The sequence below is a fragment of the Vicia villosa genome, linkage group LG1 (assembly GCF_029867415.1).
Source record: "Vicia villosa cultivar HV-30 ecotype Madison, WI linkage group LG1, Vvil1.0, whole genome shotgun sequence".
NCBI classification, from domain to species: Eukaryota; Viridiplantae; Streptophyta; class Magnoliopsida; order Fabales; family Fabaceae; genus Vicia; species Vicia villosa.
Window position 1 is genome coordinate 125,997,815 of NC_081180.1, and position 22,817 is coordinate 126,020,631.

Below are 22,817 nucleotides of genomic sequence, written 5' to 3' on the forward strand. Positions count from 1 at the left end.
AATCCGCAGGTATTTTTAAATCTGTAGGTAAATCTGCAGGTATTGTCAAATTCGTAGGTAAATCCGCAGGTAAATCCGCAGGTATTGTCAAATTTGCAGGTATTTTTAAAGGTAAATCCCCAGGTATTGTCAAATTTGTTGGTAAATCTGCAGGTATTGTCAAATCCGTAGGTGAATTCGCATGTATTGTCAAATCCGTAGGTGAATCCGCGGGTATTTTTAAATCCGTATGTAAATCCGCAGGTACTGTCATATATTTTTCAAAAACGTAAAAAAAAATATTAAATTTTTTTTTAAAAAAATATTAAATTTTTTTTTAAAAAAATCAAAAAAAAAATAAAAAAAAGAATTAAAAAAATTTTTAAAAAAAAAAAATTTAAAAATTAAATTCCACGTGACAGTGCTGACTGTGTTACATTGCTTATGTGTTGTACAGTCAGCACTACCAAAAATGCCATGTAGGCAAGATTCTATCTTGGTCAAAAAAATTAATCAAGGTCAAATTTGATGAAATCTTTATTTTGCAAGGTTTGTCTAATAAGTTTTTTTTAGAGGAGGTAAACCGAATCTCGCCTATATGGCAGGGGGTAAAGTAGTATTAACTCTATTTAAAAAACCAAGATGTCTCTTTCTTTTCAAAGTCATAAGAACAATTAATTAATGTTAGTGACGTCTGTTTCCCTTTCAATTTCTTGAAATGGAAATCCACAAATTATAATGTGGGGCCTATATCTCATGAGATGTCTTTTTCTTTTTTTGAAGATATTAAAGTTTAACAAATAATGTAAACCAGTGATATGGCCACACCCTGAGCACTTTCTATACAAGAGTAAACAAAAATTATGCTAAGAGTAATTTTTGTTATTGTTGCTGTTAATAAAACATCTTTTTTTTTTTAATCTCATCAAATATACAATATAATCATATTACATTAGTTAAAATTTTGACATGATTTTAAAAAAATATTTACTATATATTTACATATTATATAAATAAAATATTTTAATTACTTTACTAATGAACAGTAATTTACACATTATATTACCGAGTTTTGATTCCTCGGACAAGCTATCAACACAATACAAAAATCGCTCTGTAGTTATTTGGCTACAGCAGTAATTGATAATTTGATGCATTCCTCAATAATTGAAACTTTGCCGTTACAAGTTTTGCTTTTTTTTTTCTTTTTTTTTGTTGGTTACATTTATAAGGACATGAGTAAACTGTGCAGAAATCCTAGTTATTCACACTTGAGAAAAGGGAGATTTTTCATGGGGTAGAATTTACAGAAATCTCCTGAGGTAGAGGTGGAGCTACCTGGTCTTGGTGAGATGGGAGAGCCAGACGCTGCAAGGGCTTAAGAGCCACCGTCAGCTGTGCAAACGAGGGGCGCAAATTTGGATCCCTGGCACAAGAGTGAGAAAGAGAAGAGGGAGAGAAAGATCATCAAGTGGAAATGAAGTTTAAATCTACATTTTGTTAAACAATTTAAATGATGAAATATAGAAGAAAATAAGAGTAAATCTAAGGCTAACGGACTTACTGTTGCCAACATTCCCAGATTATTCTTGCTACTAAAGGATCAACTTCCTTAGGAATTTCAAGGCGGCGATTTTGGAAACCTACAGCACCAACAACTTGCATAGGATTCATTCCAGTCCAAGGCAACTTTAGAGTGGCAAGCTCCCATAGGATGACACCAAAACTATAAACATCACACCTGTGCATTTGAAATGATAATTAACCGAGTTACGCCCAAGAGACGCAGCTATTGACATAATTTAGTATATTTTCAGAAATTTTTGCATCATCCTTCTCAAACAGCAGTCACCTTGTCTACCAAGCTTTAAATTTTTTATCATGAAAGACACGGAAAAATGAAATTCCACGCTTATTTAAGAATATTGGGTCCAGACAGCCATCACTAAATTGTTTACTATAGGAGAAAAATATATTTCAGTGAATGAAAAAGGGAATCACTTTTATAAAACAAAAATAAAAGGGAATCACTGAATCGCAAACCATAAAAATGTTGTCAAAACAGCATTTTGTGGAAAAAAATTATCAACCAAAAGCCTGTTAAAAAGGCCTACTAAACCAATTTTACTTGAGTTATGAAACAGTTGGTATATTTTTTTGTTAGGAGAAGGCTGGCAGCTGGACTACATTAAGACTTTCCACATTTATAATTTTGTAAAGATTTAGCCACTGATTATACAAATAAGATATAAGTAAAAATTATAATCGAGAAAGACCTTAATCTTGAATCAATAATTACTCACTTCTCATTTGAAGGTTCATTGCGGAGAACTTCAGGAGCCATCCATTCCGGCTAACAAATTGAAAATAATCATGTCAGATATACAAAACACAGATAAGGCACAAACTGCATGTGACTAAACAAATTTCTTTATTCTCACCGTTCCGGCAGTTGATTTGGATGATAAAAATGTGTTATGCTTCAACCTTGACAGACCAAAATCACATACCTGAAGAAATAATGGCTTGCTTTCAAGATCAAGTAAAAGTAAAATCCAAAGTGATTTCTACGCAGTTCAGGAAATCTTCAGAAAACATAAAACTACCAACCACGTGAAAATAGCCTTGATATATACACAGTTGCCATGACAACAGTTCATAATTCAAGAAAACCTAAGCAACCAAACTCAAACGGATGGGTGGAGTTTCCTTTTTAGCCATAGGTTGTCTTGGAACCTAAGTTTCATTTTAAGCTGGTTTAAGCTAGTATACTTTAAAAAACTACTATAACCCAATCAAACTGTTTATCTTTCATTTTAAACTATATAATTTCAACAAAACATAATCAACAAAAGTAATCCGAAGTGAAAAATGGTTGCCTTTTCTTATATGCTTATCAAATTCAACCTCTTTCAACATGCAAGAATTCTGGTTGAACTTGTATTCCGAATCTTTTGATATACTCATACTTGTCAGGTTTTGGCAGTCTTTATTATGGAATGTTTTAGAGTAGAAATTTTGTAACCATTTATCATAACCAAGTAAATCATCCTATATTCAGTTAACCAAAAATTTCACAAGTTTTACTGGAACCCAATCTGTAAGTATGATATTGGTATTTGTTAAACCAACCCAACTTTTCTTTTTGGATTGGTCAGTTTTCTACCATGAGGGTTTAATTCATTTAGTTTATAAAATTAGCTGGAATGGACTGGTTAGGCTTCAATACCAACCTCATATATATACCCCTAAATGTCACATCCCACAGCCATAAACGGTGCTACATTTGTCTATTAAAACCCAACTGAGTAAATCACAAAAATTAAAAAAGTTGGTTGTAGTATTAAATTTGTTAAAAATTGTTATTGTTTGTAAGAGACTAAGTACTTATTACATATTGCAGAAAAATAATCATAAATATGGTGGTATAAATATCACTAGTGAAGTTGAAAATTTAAAAGGAAATTTTTAAAAAGGGACAAGAAAAAACCAATGAGGGTCCTATATTTTGGGACGGAGATAGTGCTTCCCATAAGACATCAATTGGGCTTATATAGGCATGGCAATTTACTTATCAAGTCAAGCACGTCCAAGTTTAACTTGACACAGAAACACCAAATAGACAATTAAGCTGATTGGCAACTTCTACATCTCCCCCATCATCATATACATTACTATCCATTGCAAAAACAAAAAAGTATATGGTAGCCAGTGTCTACATCACCCACTTTATGATATCCCAATACCATACTTCCAAAATAATGAAAATAAGAAACAAATTTAGTAAAGCACGGATCAGAAATGGAACCCAAAATATACAGCACTTGCACAAAAATTCAAAGTATATTCAACATCATATTTCCAAAACTAACCAAGTTGACTTCATCAAACTTACAGATATGTAGATTTGATATGCAACGAAATAATTTAGGAATCAAATAAATGAGAGAAACAACAAAAAAGGCATGTGGTATAGCTCATGAATTTTCAATCATATACCTTAACGTTCCAGTTCTTATCAACCAAAAGATTTGGGGACTTCAGATCTCGGTGAACAATTGTAGGTGTGCTTGCGTGCAAGCAATTCATACCCCTAGCCTGTAAATTGGGATGTTCTAAAATTTGAAGTTCACCAATGTAAATGAGAGATGACAAGGAAGATGGATAATTATTTCATACCACATCGAGAGCCATTTTTATTCTTTGTTTCTCATCAATCTGACAATTAGGGCGATGAAGAATTCGGTACAGGCTTCCTCTGTAAAATTTTACAACAATAATGCCAGTGTGAAGCCCAAATATGAAAAGAGTAACTTCCAAGACCAATGTTGCTGATAAGAAATACCATTATTTTTGTTAAAAAAAATTAATGATTGAAAAAGTGAAAGATATCTACCTCGGGAGAAACTCTGAAATGATTGAGAGATTGGGAGGCCGGGTGACAGCACCCATAAAAAGAACAACATTTGGATGACGCAGCCTACGCATTATCCGTACCTTGCAACAAACGGATGAAAAAGAGATTAGGTTTGGTATTTAAGTACACAACTATGATGAACCTTCCATATATAATTGTTTCTTTTCATTTTATTATTGCATTTCTAACACATTATCCCGGCAAGAAACTTTTAACTTTTTCCTGACTGGTATCTCAATCCAAATTTTCTGATTAGTCTTATTTTGAGAGAAACATAATAATTTCTTAAAGTCGCAAGGATTCACTATTTCTTTCCTATTTATTTTATGCAAATAAGAAAAATATTCGTTGCATGCAAAAATAAACCTAAATAGAGCTTACTTCTCTTTTGAATTCAGACAAGGCAGCGCCTGAAAAATCCTGATCCAAAAATTTCTTCACAGCAACCTCCTGATATTAAAAAAATCAAAGAAAACAACTCATTACCTTTCGAAGAAAAAAAAAACTTGTGATATGATTGATATCAAACATAAAAAAAAAAAAAAAGGGACCTCAAGTCATTCAATAGCCGATAACCTCCTGAGTGTTATTCTAGTGCTTTTAAGTTTTATACAAGTTAAATTGAGTCACTCCCAAATCTGTACTTAGTGTGAGTTAATGCCATCATTTTTATTACATTAATGCCACTGTGATATATATATATATATATATATATATATATATATATATATATATATATATATATATATATATAGGGCATATCATATGAGAATGACATATTTATATGAGAATGTGAGAATGAATCTGAACCATTGGATTTTAAAATAAATGGTGGAGATTATGAGTGAATCTTTTTTTTCTCTCTCCTGTATCTTGAAATAAATGAAGTAGGAGAGAGAAAAAAAAGATTCACTCATAATCTCCACCATTTATTTTAAAATCCAATAGTTCGGATTCATTCTCATATTCTCATATAAATATGCCATTCTCATATGATATGCCCTATATATATATATATATATATAGTATTAGAAAGCGTTAGGGTAGCACCTATAGAAGAAAATATAAGATGGTGGAAACTAGACTTATGCAGTTTGGGCATGCAGAGAAAAGATTTGGGGTAAGGAGAGAGGATCGGATGGAGGGCAGTCAAACTATTAAATATAGAGGAAAACCTAAAAAAAACTATAAGAGAAACTATTTAAGAAAGATCTCAAGATAAATAAGCTGGATAAAAACATATTTTTTTATAGAACATTGTGGGGTAGTTTGGTGCATGTAGCCGATCCCACTTGGGATAAGTCCTGGTTGCTGTTGCTGTTGTTCTATCATGCAGACAGAGTATAAAACTGTCATCACTAAAAATAAGAGTATAAACAACTTCCAATTTAATCTACAAGAATAATCTTCCACCCAAGTATATAAACGAATTATAGTACTCACCGTGCCATTCCAGTCCGCACGGTATACCTCACCATATGAACCTATTTGAAAGAAAGCAGGAACATTAACAGAATAATACCTCATCAATAGACATGCAAGATTTAAATATGCCAGGAACATCCCAAACAACTACTAACAATCAATTTCAATCCCGGTGAAAGGTATATCACATGAGAAAAATAGGAACTTTTGTGAAGTTAAGACATGTTTGCGATGAACTACAGACTATATGGCTTATAAACAAACTACAGACTATATATGCTTGCACAAATAGAAGAGCAAAAAGAGTAACTTAATCAAAAACAAATTTGAAACGGAAAATGTTAATATAATGATCGGAATTTGAACCCTCAGTAATTTATTCAATAAAAAATATAATAGAAATTATAGTTAGATCTAAGTGATTAATGATTGTGTGCATCTGATGCGAACTTCACTTAAATATTTACAGAAATAAAAAACCAGAGCCAAGTCAACTTAACTGTAAATATTAATGACATTCCTACAAGAGAATAAAGATGAATCATTCACATTACCTAGACCAATTCTTTCACCAATAACCAGATCCTCCCATGGAATCTCACATTCACCAACATCTGCATCGTCCAATATTTGATCGACCCTGTATGTAATGGAATCAATTGAAGTGCTAGGACTATCGGAATCTTTTAATTGCAAATTGCTTCCCATGAATCTGTCATATATGCACTTCCTCCTGTCACGATATCCGAGTTCAGTGCTTTCGGGTTCGTTAAATCCCTTTACCATGACATTTTGACTTTGAGAACTTTCCAAATCTCCCCTTCTAAAATTAGTATTGAGACCTTCGATCCAGTTCGGCTCACCTACACCAGCTGATGAGGCTGAACCAGTAATTTGTGCAGAAGTTTGAGAACTAATATCATTATTTATATTTGAATTGTATGATGAATTGGAAGTGCTGAGATCAGTATTTAATAAAGGAGGGTTATATTCATTAGGGTTATGATTAGTTTTTCTGGGGACTTCGTTGTAGGCATGCTGATTCTTCCACATCAGTGGTGACACGGGTCGACCAGAAACAGCATTGTTTTTTGTACCCTTCTCAGGAGGTTTATTTTCCACAGGTTTGTTATGCACAAAGGACTTCCCAGTCCCTTTTATCAAGAATGGGTTCAGATCTGCAAAAAGGTTCTGAGGGTCGGTGGAGTTGTTCTGGGCATATGGCACAACATTGACATTCAATCTTGTTCCATCACCCACTGCATTCATTCCAAGAGTACCTTTGTACAAAGAATTAACATATGAAGGTGGCAAATTTTCCCGTTGATTAGGACTCCCTCTATTAGGAATTTTAGAAGGACCAACTCCAGTGTCTCTGTTCAAACCAAAGTTTGAAGGCATATACTCTGACTTCTCAGTATATGATTGTCCATTCCAAGGCAGCGTAGGACCTTTTATTACAGAAGTCTGACTACTGCCTTCACCATTAGAGGGAGGTATAGGTCTTGAGTAAGAAAGCTCAGTTTCCTCAGTGGAAAGCAAACTCGGCACAATCTTGGGGTTGTAAGACTTGAAGACATTATCCTTGGCATTTAAAATATCAGCTGGGATGAGTGTTCCAGGAGCAGCCATGAGATCAACTAAAAACTCCCTGAGAGCATAACAGTATAATATCAGTAGTCTGTACCAAGGGACCAGAATATCGACAGGAATTTCTAGGCACGCTTAGAGACACTTCCAATGATTATCAACCATTGCTAACACATAATAGAAGATAAAAAAGGGAAACATATAGACATGCACAGACAAATGAGTAAGTCAACAACAAATGCATGAAAAATATAAGAATAACAAAAGCCTTAACCTTTCATCATCTAATTTTATAATGTTGACAGCATCATCCTCAACACCAGTGTAATGACTACCTTTAACCAGTCTACAAGGCATCTTAATGTTGTCTGCTAATATCTACATCCATAAAAACACAAGGTGTATTACACAGCCAACAGATTTATCAGAAAAAGAGTAAGAGTAATATAAAATGCACAGAAAATATACTAATTTTAATAATACAATTAATTCTCAATATGCAAAATTAGACTTAGCAAGTATACACTATGAATTCAAAGCTTAGAAACCTGCAACAGTTTTAGAGGTACTGAAGACAGAGTCAGCCTAAAATTTGATGACTCCGTCTTTAATTGATTGAGCAGCATTTTCCCATTGAGTTAAGTATACTTACATCCTCAAAATTTATTTCAGAATACATGCCTAGGCTAGATTAGCAGGGAATACTTTCCCAGTGTGAATAATTCTAAAAAGAAATTATCAGATTCAATTTTATTAATTCATAAATCATTTCTTCTTTCAAATAAGTTTTAAGTGATTGCTGTACTTAACAATACTGCACATATCATATCATGCAATGTAAATAAAATCTTTTGTAGATAATGACTAGCTATGAAGCACGGACACCTCTAGGAGTAGGCGTGTCGTGGTGTCCGACACGCGTCGGTGTCCGACACTTGTATGACACCCGTACGACACGTGTCGAAAAAGTCAAACAAGTGTCGGAAAAGTCAGACAAGTGTCCCCTAAAAAATGGTTCTTTTCTTTGCTTCGACACTCTTTTAATCAGTGTCCGACACCCGTACGACACTCATACCGCATATGTCCGACAACTCAGACAAATGTTTCAAACAAAAATTTGTTTTTTTTCTTTGCCTCAACACACATTTATATATATTTTTTTGGACAAATCTCACACACATCTAAAAAGGATTAAACATGTATTGAAACAATGTTATCAATAAAGAATTAAAGACATTAATTTTGATCAATATATGGATAAATGAAACTCAAATATTAACTTATATGTAGCGGTGTCGGTGTCCTAAGTTTTCAACATTATCGGTGTCGGAGTGTCCGTGTCGTGTCGTGTCCCGGTGTCCGTGTCGGAGTTTGTGCTTCATAGATGACTAGACTTAACATCAAATTTTTTATGGCTCACAAGGTTTTAAGCACCAAGAAGCCATTGTGCTAACCTTGAAAAGTAAAGCGCGATGCCTAGAGAGCCCAATATCTAAGGACCCAAGAGGTAATACACTTGTGTGAAGAGATGTCCTTAATTCTGTACTTCTTTCTGTCCATTTTGTTAATATAATATTAGCATCTTTTACAGGGCCACCCATATGGCTAGTAACAAGCTCGGCAAGCCTTTGCACCAAAATACCAATCTCAGTGACAGGGCAGTCCAATGCTATACAGTGTGCAATTTGCACCAGCTCGTCCAGGGCAGGATCAATTGTTCTATTAACTATGACCACTTCAAAGCTAGAACCACCTGAGTTTGTTTCAAGATCAGCTAGAGATGGCATCTTTCCTTGCATTGCTGGGTCATTATATAGGCCATATACGTCATAAAAACCATCTATTACTTTCTCTTCATAGTCAAGCACGTTGTATTCCTGGTCCCAACAAAAAATGAAATGCACAACGGCATTAATGGAAAGGTGAAAATAGTATTAATGGAGATAAAAAAACTTGCCAGCATTACATGTTCACAAAATTCAAGTTATGACTTATTTGTTTCCGTTTTGGTTTTGGTGTTCAACTGATGAATATAAATGAAGGAGTGCATGCTCACTTGTTGCAAGTAAGCATTTGCATGTAATGGAGCATGTGTGCGTGTATAGAAATTTTACCTAAAAAACAAAAAAGCAAGTTTTGTATTTACGTAAATTCTATTCAATTTTAGTCCCTATTAAGCTTTTATAGGGACTATGTTTTTAATCCTAGTAGAGGGAGGAAAAGCACCCATTCTTTATGAAGAGTTTTCAAAATACAATCTAAAATTGAATAGTTTATTTATGTAGATACTAAGCTTGAAATTCATGATTTTATAGGGGACTAAAACATGTTTAATAACCCATAAAAATATTAGGTAGAAAACCAAAGCAACTGGTATTAAAGAGATTAATAGCTATGCACCGGCGGTATAATTTTTTTTTACACGTGCATCCAATCAAATCATATAAAAGTGTCATTTTAATAGAATAGTTCCTAAAATATCTCCACAAATATCTACATGGTGTGATTTAATTGGATGCATGTGTAAGAAAAAATTACACCGTCAGTGCATTACTATTAATCCCTTAATAATATGAGTTGTGTTGTTTTGACATACAAATTTCAACAACAATTTAGAAGGTTAACTTAGTACAAATACATGTTAATTACGTTTGGTGGTTGGTTAATAGATATAACAATGTGTCACAACACTCATTAATTGTCAAATGAACATAATTAGCTACAATTTTGAATGTCTAACTACAATTTTCAAATGTAAATTTTAACACAGGTTGTGGTTAATGATATCATGTATATTTGAACAATTGAAAATCACCATATATATTTGAACACAATATCGATGGTTAGTAGATATCATGTATGTTAGAACATGTGACAAATAATAGTTAGTTACTGACATCCAAAAACACGGTTCATTACATTCAATGGATGGTTATTCGATGGTTAATCAGTGGCAACAACTTGCTATATTCATTAACCATCCATTGAATATAATTAGCCACATATTTGAAGTGTGTTAACTATTGAAATTGTTGTCGAAATTCGTGTCAAAATATAATTTCTCCAATTATATCGTCTTAGAAAGGCAATCATAGACATAAGAGCTGTTAAACATACAATTGCTGATTACATCAGAAAGTTCATCTCAATATACACTGAATGAACCAGTTTAAAAATTCAATCATGAAGGTGATTACTTTTCAATGTTAATTCCCAAGCACACAAATAAACATCTAAAGATTATAACATAATGATCCACATTTCGAATTTCTAGCTATGGATTAAGTATTAAAATACCAAAGGTACAAAAACCTTCAACCTACGTCGGTCCAAACAATTAGATCAATTCATATAGTGGGGAGATATTCATATAATTCTTAAGATCCCACAAGGAATAACAGATTCTGCTAAAGGCCAATAAATGGAAAATGGAATACTTTCGAAGCTCAGTCTACCCCAGACAGAAGCAAAATTTCTCCTCAAGTCAACAACCCTAGTCACATCTAAATCCCCAAATCTAACTTTCAAACAGAAATCAATCCACTACAAGAACTGATTTACTAAAGTTATAAAAAACTAGAACAAAAATCACTCAGCATAAACCCCTAAAATTTACCCTCACTAGTTCATTCCAATTAATCATGAAAAAGACCAACATTGCCACAATTTCATTTGAAAATTCAACAAAACTCACCCAATACTGCCTGGAAAGCGCCTCCGCCACATCATCCTTATTCGAATCAATTCGATGTCCTCCCAAACTGAGTAGCGTTGCCGCATGGATCTGATCCTTCTCCGGATCATCACCGCGAAACTCCGAATTAGAAGCACTGATAGCTAGGGCTAACTGTACCTGAAATTCCTCCTCCGATGAGAAAAAGTCTTGCCGATTGACTACCGCAGACAAACCACCACCGGCGGAGGCAGGAGTGATAGGCGCTGTAGACGGCGACGAGGTAGAAGGAGTGACTGTAGAACCGCCGGAAGTCTGAATAGGTTCGGCGGCGTCAGACGGCGATGGTACAGGTGGCGGAATTTCATTGGATCGATGAGGATCGTGGCTGCTACCTATATGAAGCTTTTTGAAGATGTTCTTCATCCTCTCTTTTTTCTCTGTTGGTTTTTCTTTCTTCCCTCTTTCACTCATCAAAGCGAAATCGGAAGGAATCACTTTCTAATTCTAAATTATACTGTAATAGTATAATCACAATCTCAATCTATTTCAGTTTCTGTGAATTCTCTCCGTTTTATTTTCTCTTGAAATTCTGCACCTTTTTTTGCTTGTGTTTGTGTGAGGTTTTTTTATGGTCAAGGAAGAGACTTGAGAGGAAAGTGTTGGGAGGGAAAAACTTTGGGAGAGTAAAAATTGGACTAGATAACTAGTGATGATGTTGGCATGATCGGTAAATAAAATGGGCGAAAAATGATGGTAAATGACGAAAATGACACGCACACTTAGACGCGCTAATATCAAGGGCGCCAATTCGATGACGGCATGGGAACCAACGTGTCCCGTTAATAGTCTACGTGGAGGTCGTGATTTTTCTTACTAGAAAAGGTTTTTTTGTCCCACGAAGTTAAACTAGTTTGGTGTAAATTTTATTAAAATAGTATTTGATTGATTGCGGGTATTGGTATTAGGGGTGGTAAAACGGGTTTGATCTGCGGAGAAAATCTGTTTTGCCCGATTTTTTTGCGGGACGGGACAAAGTTTTAGGCCCGTTTCCTATAATGTGTTCGTCCTTTTTCGTCCTGTTTTTTTGCGGACTTTTGCGGACATGCGTTTTTTATACAATTATACTATTTTAAGACCTAAAATGTTTAATGTTCGCGGACTTTACCCGCCCCGCCTTCACTTTTTTGCCTTCACTTTTTTACGGGGTGGAGCAAGGTTTTAGACTCGCACTCTTAAATATGTTTGTCCCGCCTCATTTTTTCACGGGCTTTTGCGAAACAGACTAAACGAGACGCGCATGCCCATTTGCCGCCCCTAATTAGTATTCAACTAAATTTAAGGATACCAAAGTGTTCCCCTATATTTTAATAACATTTCTTCTTAATGAGATCGGTTGATTTTTAAAATTTTATTTTTAAAATGCTAAAAAATAATGTGATAAAATAAAAAGCTAACGTAATAAATTTTCTCTTGCTTTAAAATTTAAAATGATAAATTTCATAAATTTTTAACTTTTACAAACAACTAATTTATATTTTATAAAGTAAGTTTTTCATAATCAAATTTTATAATCTAAGTTGAAGGGAGTGATAGTTCATAAATTAAGCCTTTTTGTGTTATGAACTTACTATGCATAGTTTTTTTATAATGACTTTTAAAAAAAATGTTGCAATAATAGAATAATCAATATGCATTTGTCTAAATTAAAAACATCTAAGTTAACACAAAAATATTTTAACATGAAAATTATTAGCCGGAAGGACCAATTTAATAGTACACATGCCTCTAAAAATGACTGGCCAACTAACAATTTACAATATTACAAAATATTTTTCAAAAACTTTAAAATATTTTGATGAAATTCAATAAAAATATATTGTTTAATTAAGAGGAAGACCATTCCACAAATGTTGAAGAAATTATATCCAGGATTCCGTTAATCTATAAGATACAAATTGATAAAGAATAGTGTCAAAAATGGAATGCTCGTGAAAATGTAACTTCATCCTACATGCATTATGGAAGCACAAAACTCTTCCTCATATACAATACTCATTATATATAACTCCAATAATAACATTTCCACCAAAAACTAAACAAAAAAAATGTATAATTAGCCAGAAAGTTTATATAGTAAAATTTAACTTGCCAAAACAAGTATTGTTGTTCAACCATACGATGTTCTGATGAACATTCTAGTATTAGTAAGCCATGCCCGTATTATAGACACGCAAGGACATGTAGCAATGCCACTTTCCAAACCTTGGAGCTAAGTCCATACTGCTCTTAAACTACTCAAGTGTAATATAATTGACCCTACTATTCACAACTTATATCATGCAGGTAGTTCTATTAGATCCTCCTCTTCATCATCACTAGAAATCCAACCATGGCAAGGTCTACGCCTCTTGTGATAAAGCTTCCCAATAGGCTGCGAGGACTTTGTCTTAGGAGGTTCTGCAAGAGGGATGATAGTAGTATACAAGATGCTCAAGTTATGTCTTCAAAGCTAAATAAAATGAATTAACAAGTACGAGAAGTTGTTTACCGTATTCTTTGTCTGCTGATACAGTGTCTATAATAGCCTTGATGGACCCTTGGTTGTTAATTTCATTGCTTGTTGATACAGTGTCTACAACCTTAATTGAATGTTGATTACTAGGTTTGTGTTCGGTTGCTGAAGTGTTGAGGGGCTTAATGGGAATTCTGCTAACAGTTTTGCTTGTTGCTGTTGCAGTGTCCACAGTCATAGGAAGATGAGAATTACGTTGACTGGTGGCTGCTGAAGTGTCTGCGGGCTTGATGGGACGTTTGATAGCCGCTCTTCCTGAAGCTGTAGCAGTATCTACAGCCATAATAGAAAGTTGATTATTAGGTCGACTGGCGGCTGCTGAAGTGTCACCAGTGATGGGAAGTCCAATAACAGCTTTGCTTGCAGCTGTTGGGGTGTCTACAGATAAAGGAAGATAATTACCGGTTTCACTGGCTGCTGATATAGTGCCAACAACCTGATTAGCTATTGGCGCATCATCGGAAGCTTCCGTGTTAGAGCAAGGCAGGAGAAGGGTACCGTTTGAGCAACCAGCAGTCAATGCCTCATTGGGACCATTTTCTGGATTATCCTCTATCAAAGAATCCTTCACAAACCATTACAAGAGCACAGAACAGGACATGAGTAATCATGTTTCTGTAAGATATGCATGCCATTAAAGGATAATCTAAAGTTAACACTGAGATTAAAAAGAAGAAACAATGAAAGAACTCATGATATACAACTACACGCTAAAGCAAATGGGCTTTGCCGAAATGTATCAGTGACTCTGAGGAGTAATGTGCTGCTCATGACATTAACATAAATTGAAACAAATGCATTTAATTTGGGAAAAATGTGTTTCATAACCAGATCTGAAAGCCTGAAACAAAGTAGGAATCAGACACCAGCTCACTGCATCACATAACATAAACAAAATATGGATTTTGTGATACAACATTTCTATCCGGAAAAAAACATGTTTCACAGCTAGAGCTGAGAGCAGGACAATTTACCGGGAGATACAATTCAAAGTGTGAGAACATACAAAAGAGGATTGCAAATTAGCAAATTGTGATCATTGTCAGATTAATGTACCAATTGCTAAATAATCAACAACAACCTAATAATAATGATTGATATACACCACCATCAGACATAGATCAAATCTTGCAGATAAATTTATAAATTCTGAGTTACAAGACATCTGAATAAAGCATAAACAAAAGAGAATGCAATAAAGCAAAACAACAAATAAAATAACCATTAGATCAGCACTTATTTGAAGATAATCACCTCACCTCTATACATGAAACATGAGTCTCCATTCTAAACTCTCTATGATTCCATCACATACACACACTCCTTATAAAACCACAAATATCTTTCTCATAATGTATGAAAAATATCATAAATCACGAGCTTTAAAAATCAAATAAATCCAATATTAACTTATGTTCTTAATTAATCACTCTATTGAAAAGAAATTTTTTACTTTCCTTAATTTCATTAACTTGTAATTAATTTCTTTGGTCAAAATATTATAAAATAGCATCTCCCATGCAGTGTTGTTGATGGCGGATTGCCAAAATCCCGCCATACTGTCCGTTTTGCAGCGCTGTTATAACAGATTATTGCAGGAAAACCCATAATATAGGAGGCCTAGAATTCAAACCCTCAACTACTAACATAACATTCTAACAACGATCATTTGTCTATCAAAAAAATGCTAATGCTTAAAATTTCCTCCCACAGATTATACTAATTATTGAGATTTAAAATAAAATAAAATAGAACATGTTTAAGTAAGAGTGTGAGTTACCTGATCTTGTTGATGTTCCAGAAGCGTATTGATGAGAAGAGTGTAAGCTGCATCTTCAATGAAGACCCAACCTTCGTTACCGCCATAAACCTAAACACGACTTAAGCACTAATTAATGATAATGCAGTGAAATTAGAAGCTAATAATTATGATTAAATGGAAAATAGAAAGGAGAATTTACTTCGAGTAGTTGATCAACGGTTCTCCGAACGAGCTTTCTAGAGAAACCGAAAGGAGCCATGGCGTCAAGAGCTGCATCCATTCGACTCTCTCCTCTCTGTGAAACAATCACAATCACAATTCGATTCACGAAAATGAAGAAAATGAAAATGGTGGGATGAAGGAAGTATGAAGGTGAAGAATGTGGAAACGACCTTAACGGGACGTCGTTTTGGCGCCATTGGAGAGAAGAAGAGATCGCAGTGTTGTTAGAAGGAATGTAAGATTAAATTAGGGTAGAAAGAGATTTAGGGTAAATTGGGTTTCAATTGCATGTTGCATTTTGAACACAGAATTCAATCATTCAGAGTTGCGTTGCAGTACACGGTGTGAGCTAGTAGACTTGCGTTGCGTGGCGTTGCCAAGTGGAGTATGTACTTGAAATAAAATGGATTTTACTAAATTAGGACAATTACAAATAAATAAAATGAAGGGAATGTTTTTTATATTAAGTTAAGAAAATATGTAAATAAAAAAATATGAAATTAAAGTTGTAATCTAAAAATGACTTTCTTGGGAAAATATATTCTTTTGGTAAATAACAACTTTGGTCTTTAAATAATGTATTAAAACTTTGAATAATTGAAGTTAAAGTTGTACACTAAAAATGACATTCTTTCTTGGGAAAATATACTCTTTTGGTAAATGTAACAACTTTGATCTTTAAATAGTGTATTAAAACTTTGAACACTTTTTCAAATATTTATTTTATTAATTATTTTTGATTTTGAAATAGTTTAAAAAGTTAATTTTGTTTATCACATTTATGTTTAGATAACCAATTTACTTTTAAATGTTTTTTATTATTCATTTTAACCTATAAAATTATTATAAAAAGAGACATTAGTTATATTTTTTCAATTCTTTATTGATTATTGTAATAACATTCCACACATTTAAAAACTAAAAAGATACATTTGTTATTATAAATTTTTTTAAAATATAAACACTATAATGTATACATTTTTTAAAGGGAGCAAATGATATATATATATATATATATATATATATATATATATATATATATATATATATATATATATATATATATATATATATATATATATATTATAATCTACTTCATCGTCATTTAAATATAGAGTAATTTGACTTCCTTTATTACATTATCTTTATTTTTTAAAAAATATATACTTCTCTTTTTTATAGATATTGATATTATATTATTTCCCTATTATAAAATTATTTGATAGAATTTTGTGTTTGAATGACTCTGATTAATTAAATCATTATGTTCATTGAGAAATTTATGTTCTTAGTCTATTTAGTTATCTTAAGGTTATGTACTTAAATCAAATCAAATTTGTCAAGATTCCAAATAACCTGTGATGAGGTTCTCGTTCAGAATGTCACGACATCAGTCAGGACATCTGGTTTTCAATGTAAGTTCATACTCAGTTGTATCAAGAGATCAATGATGTTATGACATCTTGCTGAACATATTTCAAGCCTCATGTTTTAGCAAAATTTTGTCAATCCCAAAATCATGGATCTAACAATCTCTGCCTTTGTCAAATTTTGGCTAAAACAACCAAAGACCAAACTGCACAAATATATGTCAATTCAAACGCAATTACACAACACAAGCTACATGCTAAACATCTAAACTTAGTACATGAGGAAGAAGATAAGTGATACTCCCCCTCAAACACAGTGTACATGAGGAAGAAGATAAGAGACACTCCACCTCAGAAACAACTCTAATTTACCACCCTGAACTTCCTATGTGAAAGTTCACATAATCCAGAGCACAGGACACAACTATGCTCATAACTCAGACCACAAAACACAAACAGGATGTCATAACATCCAACACGATATTGTGCAAACAAAAACAGACTCAAGACTCACTAAACAAACAAAGACAGACTTAAGACTCAACCCCCCCCCCCTAAATTGTTGCATTTCTCAATTTAGATACTAGACTCAATAACATTTTTATTTTTCTCCCCCTTTTTAGCCAAAACTTTACTAGAAGTGAGTAGAAAGAAACTGACCCAACAAAAACAAAACAAACAAGAATTGATTCAAGACAAATAATAAAACAAAATTGACTCAATAACTAGATGCTTGACCCAATTGACTCCACCAAAAAGGACTCACCCAACCTGGACTGACAAAAAAATAAAAAAATGTAAACACAAAAATAAACTTGACCCAAATAGACAAAAATTAACGAGGGAAATAACTGACTCTAAACAGAAAAAAATAGAAAAACAAACCCATTCTCTTTTTATGTATGTGTGTGTGTGTGTGTGTATTTTTTAACAGATAACATATAACAGCTATCCAAGTCCCCCTCCTGAGTCAATGAAATTAACCCAATGTTCATCTGCATTTGAGTCTGAACATGTAGATGAACATGATTCTTCTTCAGGGATTTCATCTTTGTCACAAATGTTTTCCCTGTCCTAGATGCTCCAGTAGATGTTCCAACATCTGTTGCAATGTTGAAACCAGCCTTCTTTGGATCAATGCCCTTATCCTCATTGTACTTCTCCATATGAACTTTCTTAGCACCAGAATCTTTGAAAGATTTGCTCATTGTTGAAATGCAATTTGTGAGGATGGTGAGGTTGTAAAGCCTTTAAATATAAGAAGTGTTACCTAGAATGTAACGAAAACCTTGCTTGTAATGATAGTCTAGTCAATGAGAGTATTTTTGGAAGAAGATAAAATCATTCTTAGTAACAGTGCATCATTCATTATAGGAGAGATACACGTTCCTTTATGTTTTTTCTCTCTTTCTAAGCTTTGACTGCTGGAAGATGTTACAACATTTCCATGCCATTGAAAATACATTTACTGAGATTCCATATATCACTAGATGAAGGTATATAGTTGGAAAAATATCTCCCTGAAGCTCACCCAATAAACACACAGAGTGTCTGCTCTATTGCTAATTGAAATTTCTGGTACAGTCACAACACATGCTAACACAAATGTCTCACATGATGTCAAGACAGATGTTACGACATCTGGAAACAGACCAAATACATCAGACCGAAATTGATACTTAATTAAAATTGCAGAATGATAAACAACACAGAGAAATGTTAACACAGTTCAGTGCAACAACACATAATTTGGGGCTACCAAGCCATGAATGAAATCCACTATTAGTGGTATCAATTCAAAGCTAAACAGTCCCTGTTTACAACTTCTCACTTAATCACTATCCAATACAACTTCTACATAGAAATCTACATCTAGACATGGAAAATCACCATCCCACTTCCTAAATCACCTCAGTGATGTCTAACAGTCTCAATCCCAATATTATATCAAGAACAACCCAATTTAGAAGATTACACTTCAAATACTAAATACTTGGTCTTGCTTAAATGTTTCAACCAAGAACAATATCAACTAAATGCTTAAAAGCTTTAAGAGTGAGAACAAACATATTGACAAACAATCAAACAAAAAATAGTCTACCACACAATATCAAAAGATACGTGGGTGAATTGAAATAAAAGAGACTCTCAAAACCTAAAACTTATAACCTTTCCCTAATTTTACAATTGTGAAAGACTTAGTTACATTAGGTCTAGGGATCTCTTTAAATAGTCTTCAACAATCCATGGGCTTCGAAACACTTTACACTATCCACAAGTTAAGAGTTGCAACAAATCTGAAGAGATATCTTTTTGAATCTTGAAATAAATATTGTGTCTATCATCCAATTTTAGAAACTTTAATTCTGGTGAAGATTTGATTCCTTGTTCCAGATTAAATCTTCTTAACCTACATAAATCACTGACATATATCCAAAAGAAATATCACAAAATTAATTTTAATCAAATCAAATTTGTCAAGATTCTAAACAGCCTATGCTGAGGTTCTGGTTCAGAATGTCACGACATCAGTCAGGACATCTGGTTTTCAATGTAAGCCCATACTCAGTTGTATTAAGAGATCAAGATGTTATGACATCTTGCTTAACATCTTTCAAGCTCCATATTTTAGCAAAATTTTGCCAATCCCAAATTCATGGATCTAACAATGGAAAAAATGTTGATGTTGGGATTCGAAGCTTGTCACATAAATTAAATGACAACGGTTATTTAAAGGAACCGTGATGAAAAGTTTCTTAATAAAATAAAAAAGAAACATGCGCGTAAAAATGAGATAGGACTACAGTGGATAAATTTCCATAGTAATATTGTGTTAACGAAGGTGTTTTTGTAATAGTGAATGCATCAAATATCTTTGCAAAGAACCAACCTAAGATACAATTGTAAACTTTTCGGCATGGGATGACGAAGAAGTAGGCATCAAAGATCTAGTATCTGCCTATCTGGTCCTACCCCTAAGGTAACCAACCATCAGCTCGACGTACCCCAAAAGACGGGTCACCGTGCCATTAAAGACTTACAAGTCTGACCCCTCATATGGAAATAACTTATCTTTATTCAATCCCAATTTTAACGAGATTGGCGTACATGATATTGCAAGAGCTACCTCCATCAATGAGAACTCTAGATACATCAAAATTGGCTATAGGAACTGTTATCACCAAAGAGAATTTCTCATCCGAGACTCATCTAAATTTCTCACTATCTCGAAATTCGGGGATCTACCTTTCTGGTCGGCGGATGATGGATTTCCCTTTTTTTTGTTCACGGTCATTATCTTAGTGATCTTCCTCTATATTGTGACCTTGGATGGATGGATTGACCTGGCAGCTCCTCCAATTATAGAGGCAATATATTGGCGTTGCCCTTATGTCCTTCACTCTTTTTACTACATGTGTCTTTACCTTTTCCTCCAACCACGACTTCGACTATCTTATTGGGCGACTATCTTTTCTTCGGGGATTTTTCTCTGCCCCTCTTACCATTTTTGGTATATTCAGATAGCCGTCCCTTTTTGATAAGCCCTTTGATTATATTTTTGACTTAGATGCAGTCGTTTGTATTATGGTTGTGACTTTTCTGGAACAACAATACTTTGATCGATCACTTCGGGAGAATTCTTTGATCGGATATGAATTTCTTATCCTATTTTCTTTGAATTATGTGTTAGCACACTTTGTTAGAACCCTTTATCAAAAGGTGTTTAAAGGAGTATAGGAGTCAAATTTTAAGTGGGGCCTTCGCTTGTGCTATTCTCTAGATTTCCTAGAATCTTTTTCTTATGCTCGATCGTATCCGGGGATCCCCAGTCCCCGACCTCCTATATCGGCCAACAATTTCTCCTCATAGTTAATGTAGGGTTACGACATACTCAACAGGTCTTTCAGGTTAAAGGCTTCTTTGTGCCCCTGATTTTCTTAGAACATACTCTCAGGTCTGAGTCCTTTCCCAAAAATCCAACACTCGAGGCTTTCATTCGTTCCTTCGACAACCATTGTTACCTTGGTGAACTAGTTGATGTATGCGCGTAGAGTTTTTTTTATTGACTTGGGTCACTCCCCTAAGGACGACTATAGTTATTGGTTACATTTACTTAGCCGTAAAGTAGGGAGTAAAAGCTTCGCAAAAGGTGAGGTGCTTGTTGCGTCGCAGTGGAGTTGAGTTCTGATGCGACAGAATGAAGCTGGCCTGTAAATTAACACTCTAACGCTGAAGTTAGTGAGAGAAATGAATAGTATAATCTCAATTGAGAGTGAAATTTATATATGTTGATTGAACTTATGGAAGTAATAGATTATTATTTAAGATGAAATGTTTTAAAATAGGGTTAAATGCAATTCACCCCCTGCCATTAGGGCGTGTTTCAGATTTGCCCCCTTGAATCTTTTTTTTAGGAAGACACCCTTATAAAAGTGTAAATCCAGTTTCACCACACTCTTTTACTACCAATGCTAACTGGGCTTTGACTGATTGGCTGGCGTGGCAAATGAATTATGCTGACTGTGTTATCTTCTTAAAAATAAATAGATTTCTAGGGTTTTCTTTCTCCCCCAATCTGAAAATTGCTCGAACCAGTTTCAATTCCATCCCTGTGCTTACCCTGTTCTTCCTCGTCCATTCAATTCGATCATCGCGTAGTCATGGTTGGATGCAGTTCATGAATGAGCACGGTTGGGTCAGTATCATCGCATGATTTGCCCATATGTGGGTGTGGTGTAACGATGAAGATGTGGAGAGCCAACACAGTGCAAAACCCCAACCGAAAATTCTGGAAATGTCGAAGCGCTGGGGTGAGTATGTTTATCTCATCATCTAATATTGATTTTTCTATATGCTAACTCAGGTTCCATCTCATTTTGTGTAGACTGAAAATAGCTGTGAACTATTTCTATGGGAAGATGAAATTGTCGAATTCAACAAAGGAGAAACTGTCACTTCACCATTTTGCAAGAAGTGTGATATACTACAAATGAAACTGGAATCAGTGTCAAACTAATTGGAAAAAGTGAAGATAAAGGTTGAAGTTCAGAAAAGGAAAAATATGCAGCTTAGGATAGCACTTGTTTTGTGTTGTATGATTGTTGGTTTTATTTAAAATTTCATGTAATTTGTCTAATTTAGTTAGGGTTGAATGATGTAATTTTCGATGATGTGTAATATACTTGGAAACATGTTTTTAATGGAAGGAGTGTGCTGATTTTGTTAACAGTTTTATTTGGTTCAATTTGCTGAGGTACATGTACTGAGAAGCACTACTGCATAATTGAGAAATAACCAAAAGCACATATGTGCATAATTCAAAATCATATATAAATAACCCAAATCCATACTTGATTCATTACCAATAGCACAAATGTGCATAATTCAGAATACAAAAAGCACAAATGTGCATAATTCAGTTGATACCAAAAGCACAAAATGTGCATAATTCAGAAAACCACTTAATGCACAAATGTGCATAATTCAGTCAATACAAAAAGCACCTAAGTGCACAATTCAGAAAACCATCAAAAGCACATATGTAAACAGACATAGTGCATAATTAGTTCATTACAAAAGGCACCAAACTGTGCAACAGACATAGTAAACAGACATAGTAAATTACAAGTCATTGATAGACTTCTTTTTTGGGGTCTTCTTCAAATTCTTCTTAGGAGTAGTCTTCATCTTCCTTTGTGATGCATTGTTATCTTCTTCTTCTGTTATCAAAAATGGTTGTTCTGGTGCAGACCTAGGGCCTGTGAAAGGTTTTGGTTTTTTAAACCAATTTTCCTTAATTCTCT

The 22,817-nt window shown here is 33.9% G+C and overlaps 2 protein-coding genes across 3 annotated transcripts; both read right to left on the reverse strand.

Moving 5' to 3' along the window:
- Positions 1-784: 784 nt before the first annotated feature.
- LOC131644128 (serine/threonine-protein kinase EDR1-like) lies at positions 785-11,795 on the reverse strand. Its single transcript, XM_058914540.1, has 13 exons — positions 11,106-11,795; positions 8,866-9,288; positions 7,686-7,789; positions 6,376-7,472; positions 5,840-5,880; positions 4,778-4,846; positions 4,376-4,476; positions 4,159-4,237; positions 3,979-4,077; positions 2,421-2,489; positions 2,283-2,332; positions 1,544-1,720; positions 785-1,405 (listed from the first exon to the last, which is right to left on the reverse strand). Exons 1-13 carry the CDS (start codon positions 11,556-11,558, stop codon positions 1,270-1,272), a joined length of 2,898 nt encoding a protein of 965 aa, XP_058770523.1. The 5' UTR covers positions 11,559-11,795; the 3' UTR covers positions 785-1,269.
- A 1,347-nt stretch (positions 11,796-13,142) lies between these two features.
- LOC131616387 (uncharacterized) lies at positions 13,143-16,017 on the reverse strand. 2 transcript variants are annotated; one of them, XM_058887716.1, is made up of 6 exons: positions 15,814-16,016; positions 15,621-15,716; positions 15,440-15,529; positions 14,062-14,224; positions 13,636-13,932; positions 13,143-13,544 (listed from the first exon to the last, which is right to left on the reverse strand). In XM_058887716.1, the coding sequence occupies exons 1-6, from the start codon at positions 15,838-15,840 to the stop codon at positions 13,423-13,425; spliced, it is 795 nt and encodes a 264-aa protein (XP_058743699.1). In that variant the 5' UTR covers positions 15,841-16,016; the 3' UTR covers positions 13,143-13,422. The 2 variants fall into 2 exon arrangements, with proteins under 2 accessions (XP_058743699.1, XP_058743691.1); XM_058887708.1 differs by having other exon boundaries at positions 13,636-14,224; positions 15,814-16,017.
- Positions 16,018-22,817: the final 6,800 nt, after the last annotated feature.